Genomic DNA, 18,571 nt, shown 5'->3' with positions numbered 1-18,571 from the left:
TGATCTCCTGCCAGCCCAAAGGTTTTTAATTAAAGTAAATATCAATGCCCGAAGTTTAAAAAAATTATGCAACGACTCTCTTCCTACAGTGGGATTGCACAATGTACCATAATAGGCAAACTCTAGACCATTTGAAAAGCTTCAGTTGCAAAATTCCTCAACCCCTCTATGTAAATTCTTATAAAATTTGCCATTCTCCCCTCTCTCTCCCCATATGTACACAATTCTGTATTGTCAAGTTTTAACTTTAAGTTGTTAATTATTTAACAACATACATGTGCAAGTATGAACTATTGTGCTGAAAACTAGGAGAGAGGAAAACGATTACTTCATTTAAGAATGACATATTTTATTCCATACAATATTACATTAGTTAATGGACATATAAAATATTCTCATCTTAATGTTGCTATGTACAGTATCACATTTCTTGGAAATAAAAAAAGTTTTTCTTTTTATAAATGTGAAAATATCATTTCACATTACACATTTTAACAGCCATGGAGATAACATGCTTCATAACATGATAGCTTCTTTATTTATAAAATGTATAACAACCTGCCAAACATGATGTACACAGTCCATCTACAAAATTTAGACTTGGAATTTTTAACTAATCCCAGGACAATAACCAAAAAATAATTAGAAACATTTTATTAATATTCCATCTCAGATTCTTTCCATTAAGATATTAAATAATTTTTTATGGCAACACCTGTTATTACAGATTCATTGAAGAGCGATGGAAGGTACTTGGATGCAACCCTGGAAGTTTCTCCATCAAAATTATGACCGAGTTAGAAAAACTTGTAATATCCTCTTGTAGGTGATGCTAAAAGGCTTAACACAATGACAGGCATCTTTACCTTAGGCCTTGCATCCTTTCCTTTTGGTTATCACTAAGTTCATTGGTCAGTATAATTATTAGTGCTGCTGACTGCTATATCATTGAGCCCAAGTTCGAATCCTGGAAAGGGTTGGATGTTCATAGGAGAACCCTTTGATCCATCTCCTTGAACGTTCCATTAAATTCGAATGAAACTCTATTCTTATGGGTGTAAAATCAGTCACTCTCCATTGTGCACTTTTGGCAGCATTCTTAGTGATGAATGGCTAAATGACCAATTATGTAGTATTGTCTTTTCCAACAAATGCATTTAGTTGGAAAGTAGCTCAACAACAATAGTAAAATCTCATGGACCTGATTGGCTATATGTTAAAATCAGACGGATTAGAAACAACAACGAATTCGTTAACTTAATAGCAAAAGTTCTTTTCACATAATGTAATGGCTCTCAGGCAGCTTATCACAAACAAAAGTGTAACTATTCTTAATTATTCCCTTATTTGCCAGTTCTGACACTTCTGGAACATCCTCTGTTCCCTTAGAAATTTTGTCTCAAAGAACAAAGTCAAGAGCATTTTAGAAATTCAAAAAACTGTTACAATGGGACAAAATAACATTGCATCAAAATGGTATTTGAGAAGCTTTACCAATGTGACCAATAAGAAAAAAGTCCAGAAATGTTTAATAATAATCAAATGATTTCTATATTTAGCAATTGTATATGGACTGGATTACTGACCTCAGAAAAACTGACAAAATGCCAAGAGAAAAAATACCAAAGACCTGCAACCACACAGCGTATGCAGTCTGATACAGATCAGCTGAAGTGAAGATTGTGTTTAATTTCACCATCCAGCTGGTATAGTGCTTAGTGACACTGATTGCCATACCAATGAGCCTTAGCTTAAATCCCAAAGAATGCATGAACGTTTGTGAATGTATAGTGTCTGTGTACAAAGGAACATTCAAAATATACGGTGAGCTAACCCTCAGACCGTCTCTCTGGATGTTCTTCCTCAAAATTGGGATAGAACTGCACAGTTAGTGTGGCAGGACTATACCTGCTAACAAATGGTGAAATCTGGTATCCCATCCACTTCTACGAGTACCTATGTTTAATTTCATTAACCAGGACTCCAAAGATGAAGAAATGGTACAGAGCACAGCAGCCAATATTCCATTTATGTACCACTATTGAATCCTTGTTATTGGGCAATGTAGCCAAGGATTATCTGCCGCAGTTCCATCTCAATTTTGACTGAGAATACTGCGAAGTTATATCCAATATATATTTCCTGCTTCAAGGACTTAATTATCACCTACACTAACAAGTCCCTATCAATCTTAATTTCTCTCATGAAAACAAAGAATGTTATCACCGGGGATCTCTGAAAGGATGCAGTGCCTATGGCCCCAGATTGCTTTAAATGAAACACTGCCTACTTCCCCTGCAATTTTTTATGAATTCAGTTCTAAATTTTGTGGATGCACTGTGTCTTACAAAGTAAATGATCACAGAGATGGTAAATAAATAAATTTTTAAAGTATTAATGAACAATGACATTAAAAACGAAATGGCATAAAATGTATTTTAACTGAGTAGGAGTTATAATAAGAAGATTAAGAAACAGAAAAGTAATTAGAAACAGATGAGCAAAACATTATGAACAGCCTAATAAAGTTCAGTACACAACGAAAGACAAACCCTAGAAATAGCAATCATGGCAAGGGCATTTCCCCCCCAAAAAAAAATGAAATTTTAAAATGTCTAGCCATCTTTACTAATTTTTAATATTCTTCTAAAGAAACTATCAGCATTGCAGTATAAAGAAACTCTATTTAAAACCTTTTAAAAACAGGCAATCTTTCATTGCTGGATCACAAAACATGAGAGAAGAATTGTAATTTCCCATTCAAGCATTTTTAACTTTTTGCAGTGTTTCTCATGCCAAAGGAAGTTGTACAATGTCATGATGAAAAAATACCTTACCTAATTCAAGTCTTTTTCATCACCAGTTGCCATATCTAATTTAACTTTTTATTAAAATTTCAAGTTTAATGATATGATTACATATTTAAAATGGAAGGCAGATCAAACTTTCAGTTTCAAGACAAATTTCCACTGTATTTGATGAAAAAAATTCTCTAATTATTATTCACATTCGATTTTTATATTTTATTTACTTACACACACTACATACATGCACATTATACATTTCCTTTTCAGGTTAGATTTCTTATTTAGGACTTATTTCTTTTTATTACTCTCATTTTTTTTTTCTTGCGATATTCTTTGCTATTTATTAGAAGAATGTTAGAAACAAGAAGTATTTGTATTAAAAATTACTAATTATAGAAGATGGCATGTTAGTCTGAAGTTAGTTTGTTATGATGTTTACTGTGATGTTGTTAAAAGATGCATTTTAAAATCAAAAGATTTAATCTGTACCTATCAGCATTCCCCAAATTTTAAATTATGATTAGATCAGATTCTAAATCAAATATAATTTTGTAATGAATTGCACATAATCTTGCACCATCCATTAAATCAAACAGACCTTACATGGAAAGTGATGACGCATACTTCTTTGGTACATCAATTATACGGAAAAATTTTTTTCTATGTTCTGAGACTATGTTCTTTATTTTTTATCATCATTCCCTACTCTCTATAAACTAAAAACTATAAAATAAGATATATGCAAAAAACTTTTAAGTTACTCAGTTTTAATTAAATGTATAAAAAATAAATAAAATAATATATATATATATATTTTAATTCACAGCAATATCCTTTTTCGCATGTGATCACATCTAAAATCATAGGTCATAAATTTGTACACTAACATAAAGTCAAGGAATTCAAGAGGTAACATAGAAATTCCTCACATAAAAATAATTGTATTCAATTTATTAGCACCAAAGATGCCATTAGTTGGCATGCTCACTCTGATGTCTGTATGACTTAAAAAAAAAAAAAAAAAAAAAAAAAAAAAAAAAAAAAAAATGTTGTCACCAAAAGTTGTTGCAAAGTATTTTTTAAGAAATAATATAGCACATATAAAAAAATATGTCAACACTTTGCAAGTCTATTGGGAATTCTAAAAATATGGATTTATATATTCTAAAAAAATAAATTGTTTAAAAATATTGTGACTTTGCTGTTGAATTTTATGTTGCATAAGTATAAAAATGATGTTTAATAAATAAAATTAAAAAGACCAAATGTTACTAATAAAAAGATAAAAAAAAAGTTGTGTACATCATACTGATAAAAAAAATGAGCACTGATATGATTCCCTGAGAAAAGACTGGAAAAAAAAAATTAATGGCAGCACTTAATGTTGTATTGAGAATTCTAAACATCTGCTGCTTTTAAATATTTTGTGATTTTGCTATGCAATTTTATGTGGCATAACGGCAAAGAAATTGATGCTTAACAATAAAGTTAAAAGGGCTAAAAAATTGTGTTAGCAGGAGTGTGTGGTTAGTGACACTTGAATGCTGAGCTCTTAGAGACGAGTCAGGTGTTACGAGTGTTCTTGGGTGAAGTCTTTCTCAGCGGGTTACATCTTTCGCGTCTTTACTATTGGTAAAATTGTTTTACTTTGTTTTCTCAGTATGTATTGATGAGCCAAATCAGTCAGGTAGCAGCAGATTAGGTCAGCAATATGGAAGTTAGTTTGTTAGACACATACAAATATGTAGAGCAGCTACGTGAGAGTTTTAAATCTGCAGATGAGTTAGAAGTACTTAAAACTAGATTCATACAAGAGCACAAGGCACTTTCAAAGGCTAACTGCCCTAATTTGGAAGCACGTCTTAAACAACTTAGTGAGAGTATTGCATCAATTAAAATATATACAAATGAAGAGGCAAAAAAGAAAGTGATGACAAACCCCAAACTCATCGCTAAACAGCGATAAAGCAAAAATACTAACTAGAAGCGCTAGTGGAAAGACACGTAAAAAGAAATCTATCGACAATGAAGGTTTCATAACTCTGCGCTTAACGCACAAGTGTAACCTATTAAATTCAGAGACAGAGTATCTGTCACAGAAAAATTAATTTGAAGAGCTAAATGCTGAAGAAAATATGGACGAGGATAATGATAACACATCTTCTGAAATCCCAAAAAAGATAGTGGGTCATATTCCTCCCATTAAACTTGCAGATTTCGCAAGAAACTGGGAAAAACTAAAAGATGAGATTGAGGGTTTAGGTATAAAAAAGTAGAATGACAACCTAAAAGGAAGAAGGTTAACTATTCGAATTTTTGAAGCAGACCACTACAGAACCATTACAAAAATACGATAAGATCGTCGAGTGCCATTCCACACATACAAAATGAATTTGGATAAGCCCATAAAGGTTATTATCGAAAAATTACTAAAACCACTAAACCACTAATATCAAAACTTTACAAAAAGAAATTCCCGATATGGGTTGCAGAAGGAAAGAAGATCTTTGACATAAAGAAATTGAGAGATCTAGATGTCCTTATAGCGAATTATAAATCAAGGCCAGGCCCTATGCAATGCCATAAGTGCCAGAGGTACGGGCATACACGGGACCTGTGCCATTATACTCCAAGATGCCTTAAATGTGCACAAAACCATAAAACCTATCTCTGTAAGACTAAAAAAGATGAAAATTCCTCAATTTGTACTCTGTGTGGCGCTAATCATGTTTTGTCCTATCATGGATGTAAGAAAAACCCAATTAATATACACCAAAAAAATAGAACAGGAGAAAGCTGCAAAAGAAGCTAAGAAAAATGCAAATAAACCACAATTTACTCTAAACCCAGAATTCCCAAACCTTCCAAGTGCCAAACAACAGGACATCCTAAAACCCACCCATTCCTGAAATACCCCAAAAGCAACCAATCAGAATGAGCCGTCATTCTTTGAATGGATACAAATACAATTTATTCAAGTTAAAACTTTCTGTAATAAATTCAAGTTAGCAAAGACAATATTAAAAAAATCAGAGGTCGGTATGGTCGCATTCGATTACTTCTCAAACCTAAATTATGAGTTTTAGATCCTCAATGCACAACCCAAATCTGATATTAGCTACCGCAAGCTTTTTGAGAATATCCTTCTTTAACGCAAATGGTGTTTATCACCAGCTTCACAAACTCATCAATTATATGAACACTTACAAAACAGATGTGATGATGTTAAATGAAACGCACCTTAAACCAAGTAATAAGAACAAATATTCAGAGCTTTAGCATTTTACACAACGACCGACAGCACAACAGAGGAGGAAGTACAGCCTTATTAATTTGAAGACACCTTTAAGCATACAAGATTCAGCATCCCTACCACAGGAAATATTGAAAACATTGCTGCAATTGTTTATAAGGGATTCGACGAGCCTTACCTATTTATTTCTGTGTATCATCCACCAGGAAGCATTCTAAGAATCCAAGACTTAGATAAAATCACAAACTCAAACCTGCCTACTTTAATTGCAGGCAACTTCAATACTAAACACCATCACAGGAATAGTAGAAATGAAAATAGAAACGAAAATATTCTATGCAATTATTACTTAACCTCCAATATGTGTATTATCCCCCCTGATTGTTCCCACAAGATGTCATCATGATGGAAGCAGAGAAATCTTAGATTTCATAATAATGAAAAACATTACTTATACCCCATAAGAAAAAATAGTGCAAAGATAGTGTATTAGTTTGGAAAAGCCACGGACTTGTTTTTCTCATTATTTACAAAGAAAGGACTTAATGAATAAAGGCTGTTTAGACTTTGTATAAAAAATTATTTAATTCAAGTGTAAATTGTAAATATCTTAATGTGGAGTTTACAATGCTCACTAAAAATACAACTTTGAATGCTGCCCATTGGATAATAGAAGACATGTAACCTCACTCCCAAACTTGCATGCAAATTACAAATTGATGAGTTCAAATACATTTACTGTACAACCCAAATCTGATATTAGCTACCACAAGCTTTTTGAGAATATCCTTCTTTAACGCAAATGGTGTTTATCACCAGCTTCACAAACTCATCAATTATATGAACACTTACAAAACAGATGTGATGATGTTAAATGAAACGCACCTTAAACCAAGTAATAAGAACCAAGTAATCAGGATGAGACTTTTCACCATGTGAATACTAACTTACGCACAACTTCTAACAGATGAATTCATTTAGCAAAAATTTCATTCGAAAGAGCAAAAGAAAGATTAAAAGTAGTTACTGTACATAATTACTTTCATTTATTCAAGTATTGAAATAAATATTAGTTCAAATTTGTGAATTAAAGTTAATTTCTCACTGCAACGGCAAGGACCAATTAGAAAGAGACTATGTCATGTGACATTGATTTCGACTCTCACGTATCTCCTGCTTATTTCAGTCAGCAATAATCTCTCACGTAGCTTGCATCTAGAATTGCTATCAAATATGCCATGCACCTACACAATAATATTGCACAGAAATTGCATAAAATTACTTATCATCTTAAATGACTTTCAAATATGATTGATCTACAATGATTCTGAGAAGTTTTCCTCATGTCTTGCTATTTAGTAAAAATTTTTTCACAGGTGCGGCGCAAACACACCTTAATTTAAACTTACAAAATTAATGTGATCGCCTACAGGCATAAGAATTATTGGCAAACACTCTATGCAGTAGTCACCAGAAATGAAACTGATGATTCCAGATCCCAGGAGTGCGTCCAAGATCAGACTGGTAAACGGAGAGCTAAGCAAAAGCATTAAAAAACCTTGAAAAATCCTCAGTTGCAATGTTAAAATCTAAATCCTTTCAGATTTTCTTTTTAACTTAAATTTCTTTTGGCAACAGTTTAAAATCCTTTATTGCTTGGGACCTTATGATTATATTTTTAGCTACATATGATTAAGAATACTGTGATTACAAAAAAATTATATCTTATCGCTTAGTACATTTATCTGAAGCAAGTATGTTTAATTTTTTAATATATATATTACTATATTTCTTTTAAGCATGAACTTCCTCCTATGGTAACTTCTGTGGCATTTTTCAAATACTTCATATTTTATTTAGAAATAATATTCTCTTTTCCCCCCCCATATAAAGAATAGGTATATTGCTGTTATAATATGATAGATTACATTATACAATTTCATGCATTGACTTATGTTTGTTAGATTTCATATAAAGTTTTGCATAATTAAAATGTTAATGAATTATAAAAATTATTAATGTTATCAAATCTAAATATTAATTAATTATTTCCAAGTATCACAGAAAGGAATATTTAGGTTTTAAAAACCAAATTAAAAAGCAATACACATAATACGGCTTTCTTCCTAGCTACATCAACATAATGATTGCAATGCAGATTTAACAGTAGAAAAATTCAATTTTTCTACTACCGAAATTCTTCCTTCAGATGCCATATACCATCACCATCAGGAGATCTAGAGAAGTCACATATTTTGCTCAAAAGTGATTTAAATATCGCATTCTGTTGAATCGGCAGTTTGTCTCGAAACGCTTCAACAATCTCTTTTGTTGTAGCTTGACCGTCAACTGCGGCACGAAAGGCAATGAAATTTCTTATATCCACGAGCAATTCATCATGCTGTGTAGCAGATTTGGTGGTACTGGCTCCCAAAGAACTTTCTTCTTCATCATCACTCGCAACATCTGTACCAAACACCTTTTTACGTTCGCTTATGGCAGACAACAAGTGACTTGAGGATGGAGCATTGCCTGAAGTAACTCCTCCTCCATCGAAAGTCGATTTCCTGCCAGAAGTTTTCACTGGAGATTTCGAGGTCTTATCAGAATTGTCAGCCTGGCCCATTTCTGTGAAAGGGAGAACTTTCTTTTTCTGGCCAAACCTGGGTCTGAAATATAAAATTTAAATACGTAGTTAAACACATCATGAAACATGGATAACGTCATACAATAAAATGAAAAAGAGTTATGCAGAACTGATGGGATAGAAGCATTAAATTTCTACAATAATCTATTTTCTCTGCTTTCTAAGCCAAGTAAAATTAATTAATTTACCTATTTTTAACTTTTTGTTAATTTAAAAAATATAAAAAGATAACTCCACATAATGAATATTTTTAAAAGGCAGTTAATTATTTGGATGAATATGTGTAAATGTATAGCATCAAATGTTCTATACATCTGCAGCAAAATATAAAATACTTTTGATTTTTTTTAATTAAATTAATCATCTAATCAATTATTAGCTCTTTTTTTAAATGAGAAAGACAGTTAACAGATGTCATCACTGTTAATTTCCAACTCTAACTACCCAGCAGGACTTTAAGTTACATGTCACTCATGTAACTTCTGTTACAGAAGTGACTTGATCAGTGTCTGCTGTTGTCCAAATAGTCTTATAGACGACATTCAAGTTTTTAAGAAAATTTCATTTTAAGATGCTTCAAAGGTTTTTATGGCATCTAAATTGCTGAAATGTGAAATTGTTCCTTCAGCTTGATTTTAGAAAAGAATGGATAAATTTGTTCCCCGCTACCATTCAAGTTTCTTTGGAAATTTCATTCTAAGATTCTCCAGTGATTTTTATGGCATCTTAAACACTAATATGTGTAAGGAACTACGGAAGCAGAAAATAAGGAATTGCATTTTGAGTTCACGTACTGTGGAGAAGAATTTGGGCGCCCCCTTGAAAAAAAAGGTCTAGGGCACATGCCCTGTCTACTCCAGCAAAAGTTAGGATAATCATGTAGTATGCAATCTATTGCTTTAAGTCACTTAATTATTGCTTTAGATGACACACCCCTAAAATGTTATTTTTGAATATAAAAATAAATTATAATACATACAGGTACCTATAAGTAAAAATAATTTCACGAATTAATTAAAAACTAAATTTTTAATTTCATTAAATCAAAATTATTTTTTATTTTATAAAATAAAAGTAGGAGTTGCCTTTAAAGGGGCTATTTTTACGAGTAATTCAGTTACATATATAAAATTGTCACACAGCATGGCCAAAAAAACACGCATGAAATGATTAAACTGGGGGGGGGGGAAGTCAGTGGCACAACAGCCCTAGTGGGTCATGGACAGCAGTGACCTTTTTCTGCTTTCTTGACCTTTTGACTGGAGTGCATCAGCATATGCCCCTGGGCAAGTAATCAGCTTGTTTCAGGAGCCCTGGTACCAAGCGAACTTGGTACTCATTTTGTCGACCCACTCAAGGGACGAAAGGCTCAGTCAAGCTTGCCCAGCCCAAGGATCAAATTCCGAACCTGTGGTGCAGCTGCATGATGCGCTAGCCACTTTAGCATCAAGCAGTCTCACGAAATGATTAACACAACTAATTTTCATGGTACTATCTAAAAACTAAATAATTAACTAAAAGTGGTACATCACATTTGTTTTAGTACATCATTACCAAAATTAGGCCCTGTATACAATCATACAATTATGCGCAATACAATCACATAATTACATTCAAGCATGCAAGCTTTTAACCACACCACTGAGTATAAATGATGATTTATAAAGTAATAAAAAAACCTACTTCACTCCACCATGCTGGCCTGTCCATGTAGGTATGCCTTCAGAAGCTCTGGCACACATACGTCTGGACTCTTTCAATGCTTTAATGGCTTGCTTGGCAACCTTCTCGGCTTCTCCTTCCACAATCATGTAATCGGGATCAGAAGCCTCCACTATTGTATCATGTTTTAGAGCAGTATAAACACCTTAAAAATGCACAGAAAACATTACTTTGTTTCACTTTGTATTTAAGACTGGCAGAAAGTATGGTTAGAAGTTTAAAAATACAGAAAATATTTTATACCTGACTTTTTAAATAATTTGCTAAGGACATAATCATCCTGCTTTGTATTTTCTTCTTCTTCAGTCCTAGGTGGCTTATATATATCTGTTTTAACTACATAATCAATCTTTTCACCATCAACTTCTATTTCCAGGAAGAGAAAAAAATAATTAGATACATCAAGATAATTTCCCAGTTGAATCTATTTTAGTTGACTTATTTAAAAATGCACATTAATGTATACAAACTTACATGTATAAAATTATAAATTAAATAAAAAAAATGTAACTCAGACATTTATTTTTAAAGACAAAGAATTAAAGAATTAATTTAAGACAAAAAATTAAATTTAAGGGTTATCAGATCTCAAAGGCTACTATCAGAAAGCCAAACTAATAATAACAATTCTTATCATTTTTCAGAATTCAGGAATGAAATTGCAGATATCACTAATGTATTTTAACTTTATTCAGATGGCAGCCTTAAATTTATAATCAGCAATAACATGATAAAGTTTTGTAAATGATTTAGCAAGTCATTAAACAGTGAAATTCACCAAACTTCTTTGTTGCCCTGTCTTTTATATGTTGCCTGGGAAAAGACACCTTTCCAAAAAACTTTATAAAGAAAACTAAGTCATGTTTAGAATAAGGAGTAAATGTGCAGTTAACTATTCAAGGGGGAAAAGTATAGGATTTTTAAAAGAAATATCAAACTTTGGAAAAAACTGTTCATTCTGAAAAAAAAAAAAAAAAAAAAAAAATAAAATAAAATAAAATAACAATGCATCATTCATAATAAATATTATTCTTTTGGTGTCTGAAAACAAAAGTGACGAATTTAAGAATCATACTGGAATGAAAAATGAGTTAATTAATATAATTATTACTTATAATGACCGATCACATAATATAACATATATTTAAAGTAATGATACTTCTAAAGAGAGGTAATAGAATGGTTACATTTCTGAAGAAAACAGCGAAGAACAGCTCACTTATCTGTGGCTTGGAAAACATTACTAATGCAGCCTTGGTTGCCATTCAGCCCAAACACACCAGTTGCCTAAACAAGCTGTTAATTACATAGTTATGCATGTGAGGGTCACATGTGTTTGAGATTAAATAGTTAACACTGTTTCTTTCTTTCTTTTTTTTTTCTTAGCTTCTTTTGCTTGTCTGTCAGAGCAACAAATGATAACTTTGAACTTTAACAAGAATGTAATGATCACTGTAGTGCACTGCTCATGCTTTCCTATTCTCGTACGAAATGTTTTCTTGCAATCCACTGCACATGAATTTAGCGCTATAATGTGAAAGTCTCACCCACCCTCCAGTCATCCTGCCATCACCTGTCTTTCATTGATATTCACAGAAATAAATGCTAAGAATTTTATTTGTTTCCAGCCTGGAGATCAAGGGAGAAAACTGTCGTAACTTAAGTAAATTACAAGAACATATTTCATCACTTACATTTAAAAACAAGACCACTAAAAATTATGGAATTTTTGTTCTTCAGAAGTCTTTTTTCTCCCTGTAGTCATTTATTAAAGAGAAATTATTATAATTAATTACAATGATAAACTACAAAATTATGACAATTATTACTTGCAGCATAATTACTATAATAATAATAGTTATATGATAATACTATTAATCTAAATATAAGTGATTACAATTATAATTATTTTATATAGTACAATAATAGTTATTTATTATACTTTGCCATAAAATTAGAAGTATACACGACAAAATTACATTTTTAAAGCACCTGCATTTTCTCCAAAACAAATAAATAATAAAATGCAGAATAAACACATTATAATCAAAGACCAAATTACAAACGATGATCTGCATAATGAACACATCAACTTAGACTACTTAAAAGGAATGCCCTCTTCCCTTATTCTTGATAAATTAAAGAGGAAAAAATAAGAAAAGAAAAAGAATTCCTATTGCATATCCATCTTCTTTATTTTGCAAATAAAGTGATCCAAATTGTAGATGCTGTTTACATTTCTGGTGACAGGTGTGGAGATCAAACTACAGCCCAGTTGATAAAACTATGTTAAACACAAGATAATTCAAAATGAAATTTTTGCAAGAAAAACGAAGTTTATGCTACAGTTCGTCTTTTAACCCTCAATAGCATGACTGCCTTTATCCAGTCATGAGATTTTTTGTCAAATGGTACATATTAGCTTATAATTTAAAATATGTTAATTTCTTACTTAATGGTGTAAGTATCATCTTAATGAATGAAAGTTCACGATAACAGATATTGAAATAAGTAAGCATACAAATTTAGCTAATAATCGCTGTTTAAAAATAGGCCTTCATGAGCAGATTCAAAAATCTGTACCACTCAGAAGGGAAATTTTTGTTTTCTGGATACTATTTAAAGCATGCAGAATTATTTGAGAAAAATGACTAAAACCCACTTTTTTCCCTTAAACATCCCTAACTTTTTGAAAAAAAGTTAAAATTTTACCTGACATTTTTGAAAAAGGCCTGTATCAGTGGCTCTCAACCTTTTTAGTCCGATGCACCTCTTGCATGGCAATGTATGCTAACACTGCATTGGCAATTTCTAAACATATGTTGCTCTTAACATATTTACAATTTGGCTGTTGAATTGTGTATGGTGTAAGTGCGAAAAAAACAAAGCTAAATAATAAAGTTAAAAAACAAAAAAGAGGAATTAGGAGGAGTTAGTGCAAAAGAAGACTGCAAGCCCCGAGAGAACACAGAAAACATTAACAAACCCTTTTGGGCAATCATTAAAATCCGAACTCTTTCAAATTATTATTATTTTTCAAATTCTTTAGTTCTTATTTTGTTGAATACATACTATGTCGAACTTTATTTCTTCTATTTAAATGATGCATTTTCAGCCAAACTTTGCAGAATACTTTTGCTCCTTCAATACCTCGCATCATTTCTCTATGAGATATCTATTTTCTATTTTAATTTTGGTCCTTTTGTCATTAACTGTTAACTGTTTAACTGTTTAACTTGTCCTTTTGTCATTAACTGTTAACTGTTTAATTTAATAATGTTTTAGTTCTTTCAGTTCTAATTTGTTCAAAAGGTATGACAACCTTTGTTTTCTTTATTATTAATTAATTACATCTTCTATTTAAATGCTACATTTCTGAATATTGAAGAACCTCCATTACTGCCCCGTGAAATGCATTTTCACAGGGAATAGAGTTTTTTCTCTTAAATATTAACTTTATCTTTTGGGTTTACTTTGCCTAATTTTAAATAAGTCTAGCTCAATTAATAGTAAATAAATAAAATATGCTCAGCTAATTAATAAATCTAATAATAACAAGGGGGAAAAATAAATATTCACTTACTAGGAGGTTTTTGTTTTTTCAATTTCTTGGCAATTTTGTCTTTAGATATACATTTTTCCTCTGCCCTTTTCCTTTCCGCAACAGACATATGGGAAATCTGCCTGGTATCCTGTTTTGTGGAGGGATTTTCTACAACAGAAATCTGGGAAGTCTGGTTGGTTTTTTGTTCTGTGGATGGTCTAACAACTTTTTCACTGCTTGAATTTTTCTTACTTAGTTCCAGACTTAATTTTTTAGCTAACTGCTTCATTTGTTCCAGTTTTTCGGGACTGAATGAAACCGCACCTTTTCCTTCCTTTGCGAATCGAACCACAGACTCCTTCCCAGTTTCTGCTGCCCGTTTATGTGATTTTTTTGGAATTTTAACTTCAGATCCAGTACCAGCAAAAATAGCACTTGTTTCAGTTCCCTGAGGACCTACTTCATTGAATGTGAAAAGTTCATACAAGTCATTGCTCTTGAAAAAACGCCTTTGCCTTGGATCTTTTAGAACTCTGTTTGTGACAAACTGCTTGAAAATTTGCCTAAAGATAAAAAGGACAGAGAAATATGCATATTTGTCTTAATAAGAAGAAATAATATAGAGGGAAGAATTATTAAAAATATGGTATGGATATATATATTTGCTCATATAAAGTAATAACAGAAAGCTAATCAATCATGCCTATGCTTAAAAAAAAAAAGGAAGAGGAATAACTAATTCAAAATACAATTAAAATAAAGAACCTATTAATTATTACATGAACTTAATTACATAAACTGAAATTTTTAGCAGCTATTTTTAATATTTTACAAAAAATGTAAATAAAACAAAAAATACATGACTTTTATAATTTTAATACTGTTAACCCTTTTAGTGCTGAATGACAGTATATCGTCGATCACAACACTTGCAAAAATCACCAGTGATGATATAGTACTGCATATTCAATATCGAGAGAACTCCATTTCAAAAGAAACTTATAAAAATAAATGGTCTAAGAATCAATTCTAAATAATTGTGTAAGTAACAATAAATATTACATATTTTCAACAGCAAGATAACTAAATATAAATATTTATAACAATGCAAAATTTTTTTCAGTAACATTAATATTAGCTACACAAATCGCTTGTTTTGTAGCAGATATATTATCCATGATGATAATTTCCTTACATCATGGAATTATTCTTCAGATTTAAGGTCCAATATTATTATTTTATTAGAAATGACTGAAAATGTAACATTTATACTTCATATTATGTCATCTACATAAAGCTGTGATCAAACAATGATTACTCTTCTATGCAAATATTGTTTGTAGAAGAGAAACTAATTTCTATGTTTCTCATAATGTTTTATATTGATCTTATTCATATGATTTTCAACAAATATAGAAATAAAATTGGCATTATTTTATTTGTTCTTTATTTTGTAACATGCTGTGTTGCGAATTTCGTAAATACTGTTCTAGTTTGGTTTTTATAAGCTTTTTCCCAAATCTTAGCAAATTTGTCTAATTGGCCCTTTATCTTTTGCTTAGGTAAGATACTTTTGCTCAAATTTACTTTAAATATTCTAAATAATTTAACATTTGTTTAATTAAATAATTTGCTGTTTCACGAAACATAAGGTGTGTCTCATAAAAGTGTTACACGAATTGTAACAACTTATGTACAAACAACTAACAATGTTAATCTGAATATCATATCAAGTATTTAGTAAAAATGTAATTAACTTACATTTTTGCCTAAATAATTCAAGTACAACAAAGAGACTCCAATGCATTTAATCATGAAACTGAAAAACTGAATGACCAAACATACACTTAAGAGTAGGAGACATGATCATAAAATTTTGATAATCTTAAGCATAATTATTCAATAAAGCATATTAATTTATCTTAATTACAGCAATGTTAGTAATTATTTGACATTTCATCTGTATATTTACATTGGTCATCAAAATTAAAGGATAAGGACAGAAATAAAATGTAACTGATATTTAATGAAAAATTATTGGTAGAAATTTGCACAAAAGCATTAGTTAGCATAAATTACAATGTCTGGCATTTGATTATTTGCAAAATACTGAAAAATTAAGTCACCTGAAGATAAATTTTTTTCTTTATTACGGTGTATCGTCACCTTGAACATATATACATACCTTACATCTTGATTTCATAGACTTTACCTAAGTGTTGATCAGGTCTTGTGAAATTGAACGCCACTCTTAAAAGTGCACATTTCGGCTCCTGGAGAATCTAGGAAGGAATTTGGCATGTTGAAATTTGGCACCCTGAGGCATCCCACACATACTCAGTCAGGTTCAAGTCGGTGAGTAAAGTAGCCAATCTATTCGAGTAATATCTTGTGTTTGCAACTATTCTGCCACCACACATGCTCGATGAGGCCGAGCATTGTTATCCATTAGCAAAAACTCTGGGATAACAGCATCCCTAAACAGTCTAACTCGGGGTTCCAATACCTCATATATCATTTACACATCTTCGAGTGGTTATAGAACCTTCTTGAAAGCCATGCAGCTCGGTACGGCCATTTGTCATCATTCCTTCCCAAACCATTACACTGCAGTTGTGGAAACGGGATATTTCATGGATAAGGGAAGCCAGATTGCAAATACCTTACTCTCTCTAGATCAAAACAAGTTTAGGATCACTGTTCAGACTATATCTGGAATCATAAGTAAATACTCAGGCCCAGTCATGTTGGCTCCACTGAACATGATGACAGCAGCAGTTTAAACAGGTCTTCGACACACCTATATACAGTCCAGCCTCGTTAAGCTTATATCAAGCAGCAGAATAGCTAATTTGAGTTCCTGTGGCAGCCTGGAGGTCTAAAACCAAATCGCTTATAGTTGCTTCATTGTTTATTTGAGCCGACAATTACTGAAAACATTCTTTTGATGCAGTTGTTGCTCTTGATCACTCTTCACCAGGCTTCCTATCAACTGATCCATCATTTAAAAAGTGGCTCCAAGCTCTGAATATGACACTTTGAGGAATATTCAAATCTTGGATTACCTCCATTTGTGTATGACCCAGGACTGTGGAGTCAGAATCAAAGTTAGGCAGATTTTTGGGTAAAATGAGTCAGGGTTGGAGTCGCTAAAAACATGTCGACTCAGACTCCAGTTTATATTTGACAGTTTGAATTTGAAATGAAATTAAATTGAATTGAAAAAAGATTTAATGACAAACTGAGTTATTATATTTATTTATGGACTATATACATTAACACGTTGAGTGCTACGTCAGCCATCTGTGGCTGACACTAGATTTTCCGTTTAGGCCGAGTCAGCCATCTGTGGCTGACACTAGATTTTCCGTTTAGGCAGCGTGAGCCATCTGTGGCTGACACTAGATTTTCCGTTTCGGCTGCGTGAGCCATCTGTGGCTGACATTAGAATTTCCGTTTAGGCCACGTCAGACATCTGTGGCTGACACTAGATTTTCCGTTTAGGCCGCGTCAGCTATCATTGGCTGATACTAGATTTTCTGTTTAGGCCGCGTCAGCGATCTGTGGTTGCACTAAACTTTCCGTTTAGGTTGCGTCAGCCATTTGTGGCTGACACTAGACCTTTTTGTTTAGGCTGCGTCGACCGCTGCTGGCTGACAGCGTGTAACATGATATATAACTATAAAATTTACACTGTTTTATGAAATTAGACAAAATTTATTTAAAATTTACTTAATTTTGATTCCTTAGATTTCAATGAAACACAGTAAGATTAAAAACGGTTCTCCATTACAGTTATTACAAAATGTGGCAACACTCTTTTAGTCTTTTTTCTGGCCATTACTCTACCAGCTTCTGTTGCATTTTTCTCATAACGTAATTTACAATATTTTCGTACTTCAGAGATTTTTCCCAGTTTTCTTCAGAGTTTATGTTGTTGTCTTCTAAATATTCTTGCATTTTTGTTCGACGGAACGTCTTCTTTTTCACAACTTGTAGCTCTCTTCTACAGCGATACAAATCACTGGCCCTACAATAGCAGTGCTTTTAAGCGAAGCACATGGCCTGAATGGGATTGCCTAAAACATATGCATGGCGCTCAACGTGTTAAGAAATAGTTATTTTCTATTTTATTGACATAGTAATAAATAACTATAAGGGAGGAGGATGGATGTGATATTTGCAATTATTGATTAAACTACTTAATTTAGTTTCAATTTAGGTAAACAGCTAGAACTCCCAAAATTGATGCCATTCTTAGGAAGGGAGCAGGAAAAGGAGCAATTATTGATGAAACAACATGATGGGGAAGTACATATTTGATGATATAGAGGTTGTTAGAACTAAGAACTTTTTTAGAAGATATGGATAACCCTAGTGTTTCACTAACAGAAAGACTGTGGAACGATCTTGCAGAATTGGAAACTCTTCTTTCTATACTGTATATAGCCACAAAAAAGCTATAATCTGATGAATTAACAGGAGATGAGAATGAAAGAACGTGATGTTTGTTGTTTCTGAAATGGAGGGTTTATTGCAGAAGGAATCATTTCTTCAATAAAAAAAATGGGAAACCAGTTTGCTAGACAATGAGATCT

General features: G+C 32.0%; 1 protein-coding gene across 1 annotated transcript in view; it reads right to left on the bottom strand.

Annotated features, from left to right (window-relative positions):
* Positions 1–328: 328 nt before the first annotated feature.
* Positions 329–18,571, bottom strand: part of LOC118198218 (DNA excision repair protein ERCC-6-like) — a 93,194-nt gene continuing 74,951 nt past the window's right edge. The window contains exons 16-19 of the mRNA XM_085823851.1: positions 14,013–14,536; positions 10,673–10,795; positions 10,391–10,574; positions 329–8,729 (exon numbers count right to left, since the gene is read on the bottom strand). Of these exons, the coding sequence (XP_085679977.1) occupies positions 8,249–8,729; positions 10,391–10,574; positions 10,673–10,795; positions 14,013–14,536 (1,312 nt within the window). The 3' untranslated portion in view covers positions 329–8,248. The remainder of the gene's footprint in view (positions 8,730–10,390; positions 10,575–10,672; positions 10,796–14,012; positions 14,537–18,571) is intronic.

This window comes from Stegodyphus dumicola, chromosome 9, assembly GCF_044657685.1.
Source record: "Stegodyphus dumicola isolate Sdum_Otavi_A_Nest chromosome 9, ASM4465768v1".
Lineage (NCBI taxonomy): Eukaryota > Metazoa > Arthropoda > Arachnida > Araneae > Eresidae > Stegodyphus > Stegodyphus dumicola.
Note: the sequence above shows the minus strand (reverse complement) of the source record. Positions and strands in the feature narration are given on the sequence as shown.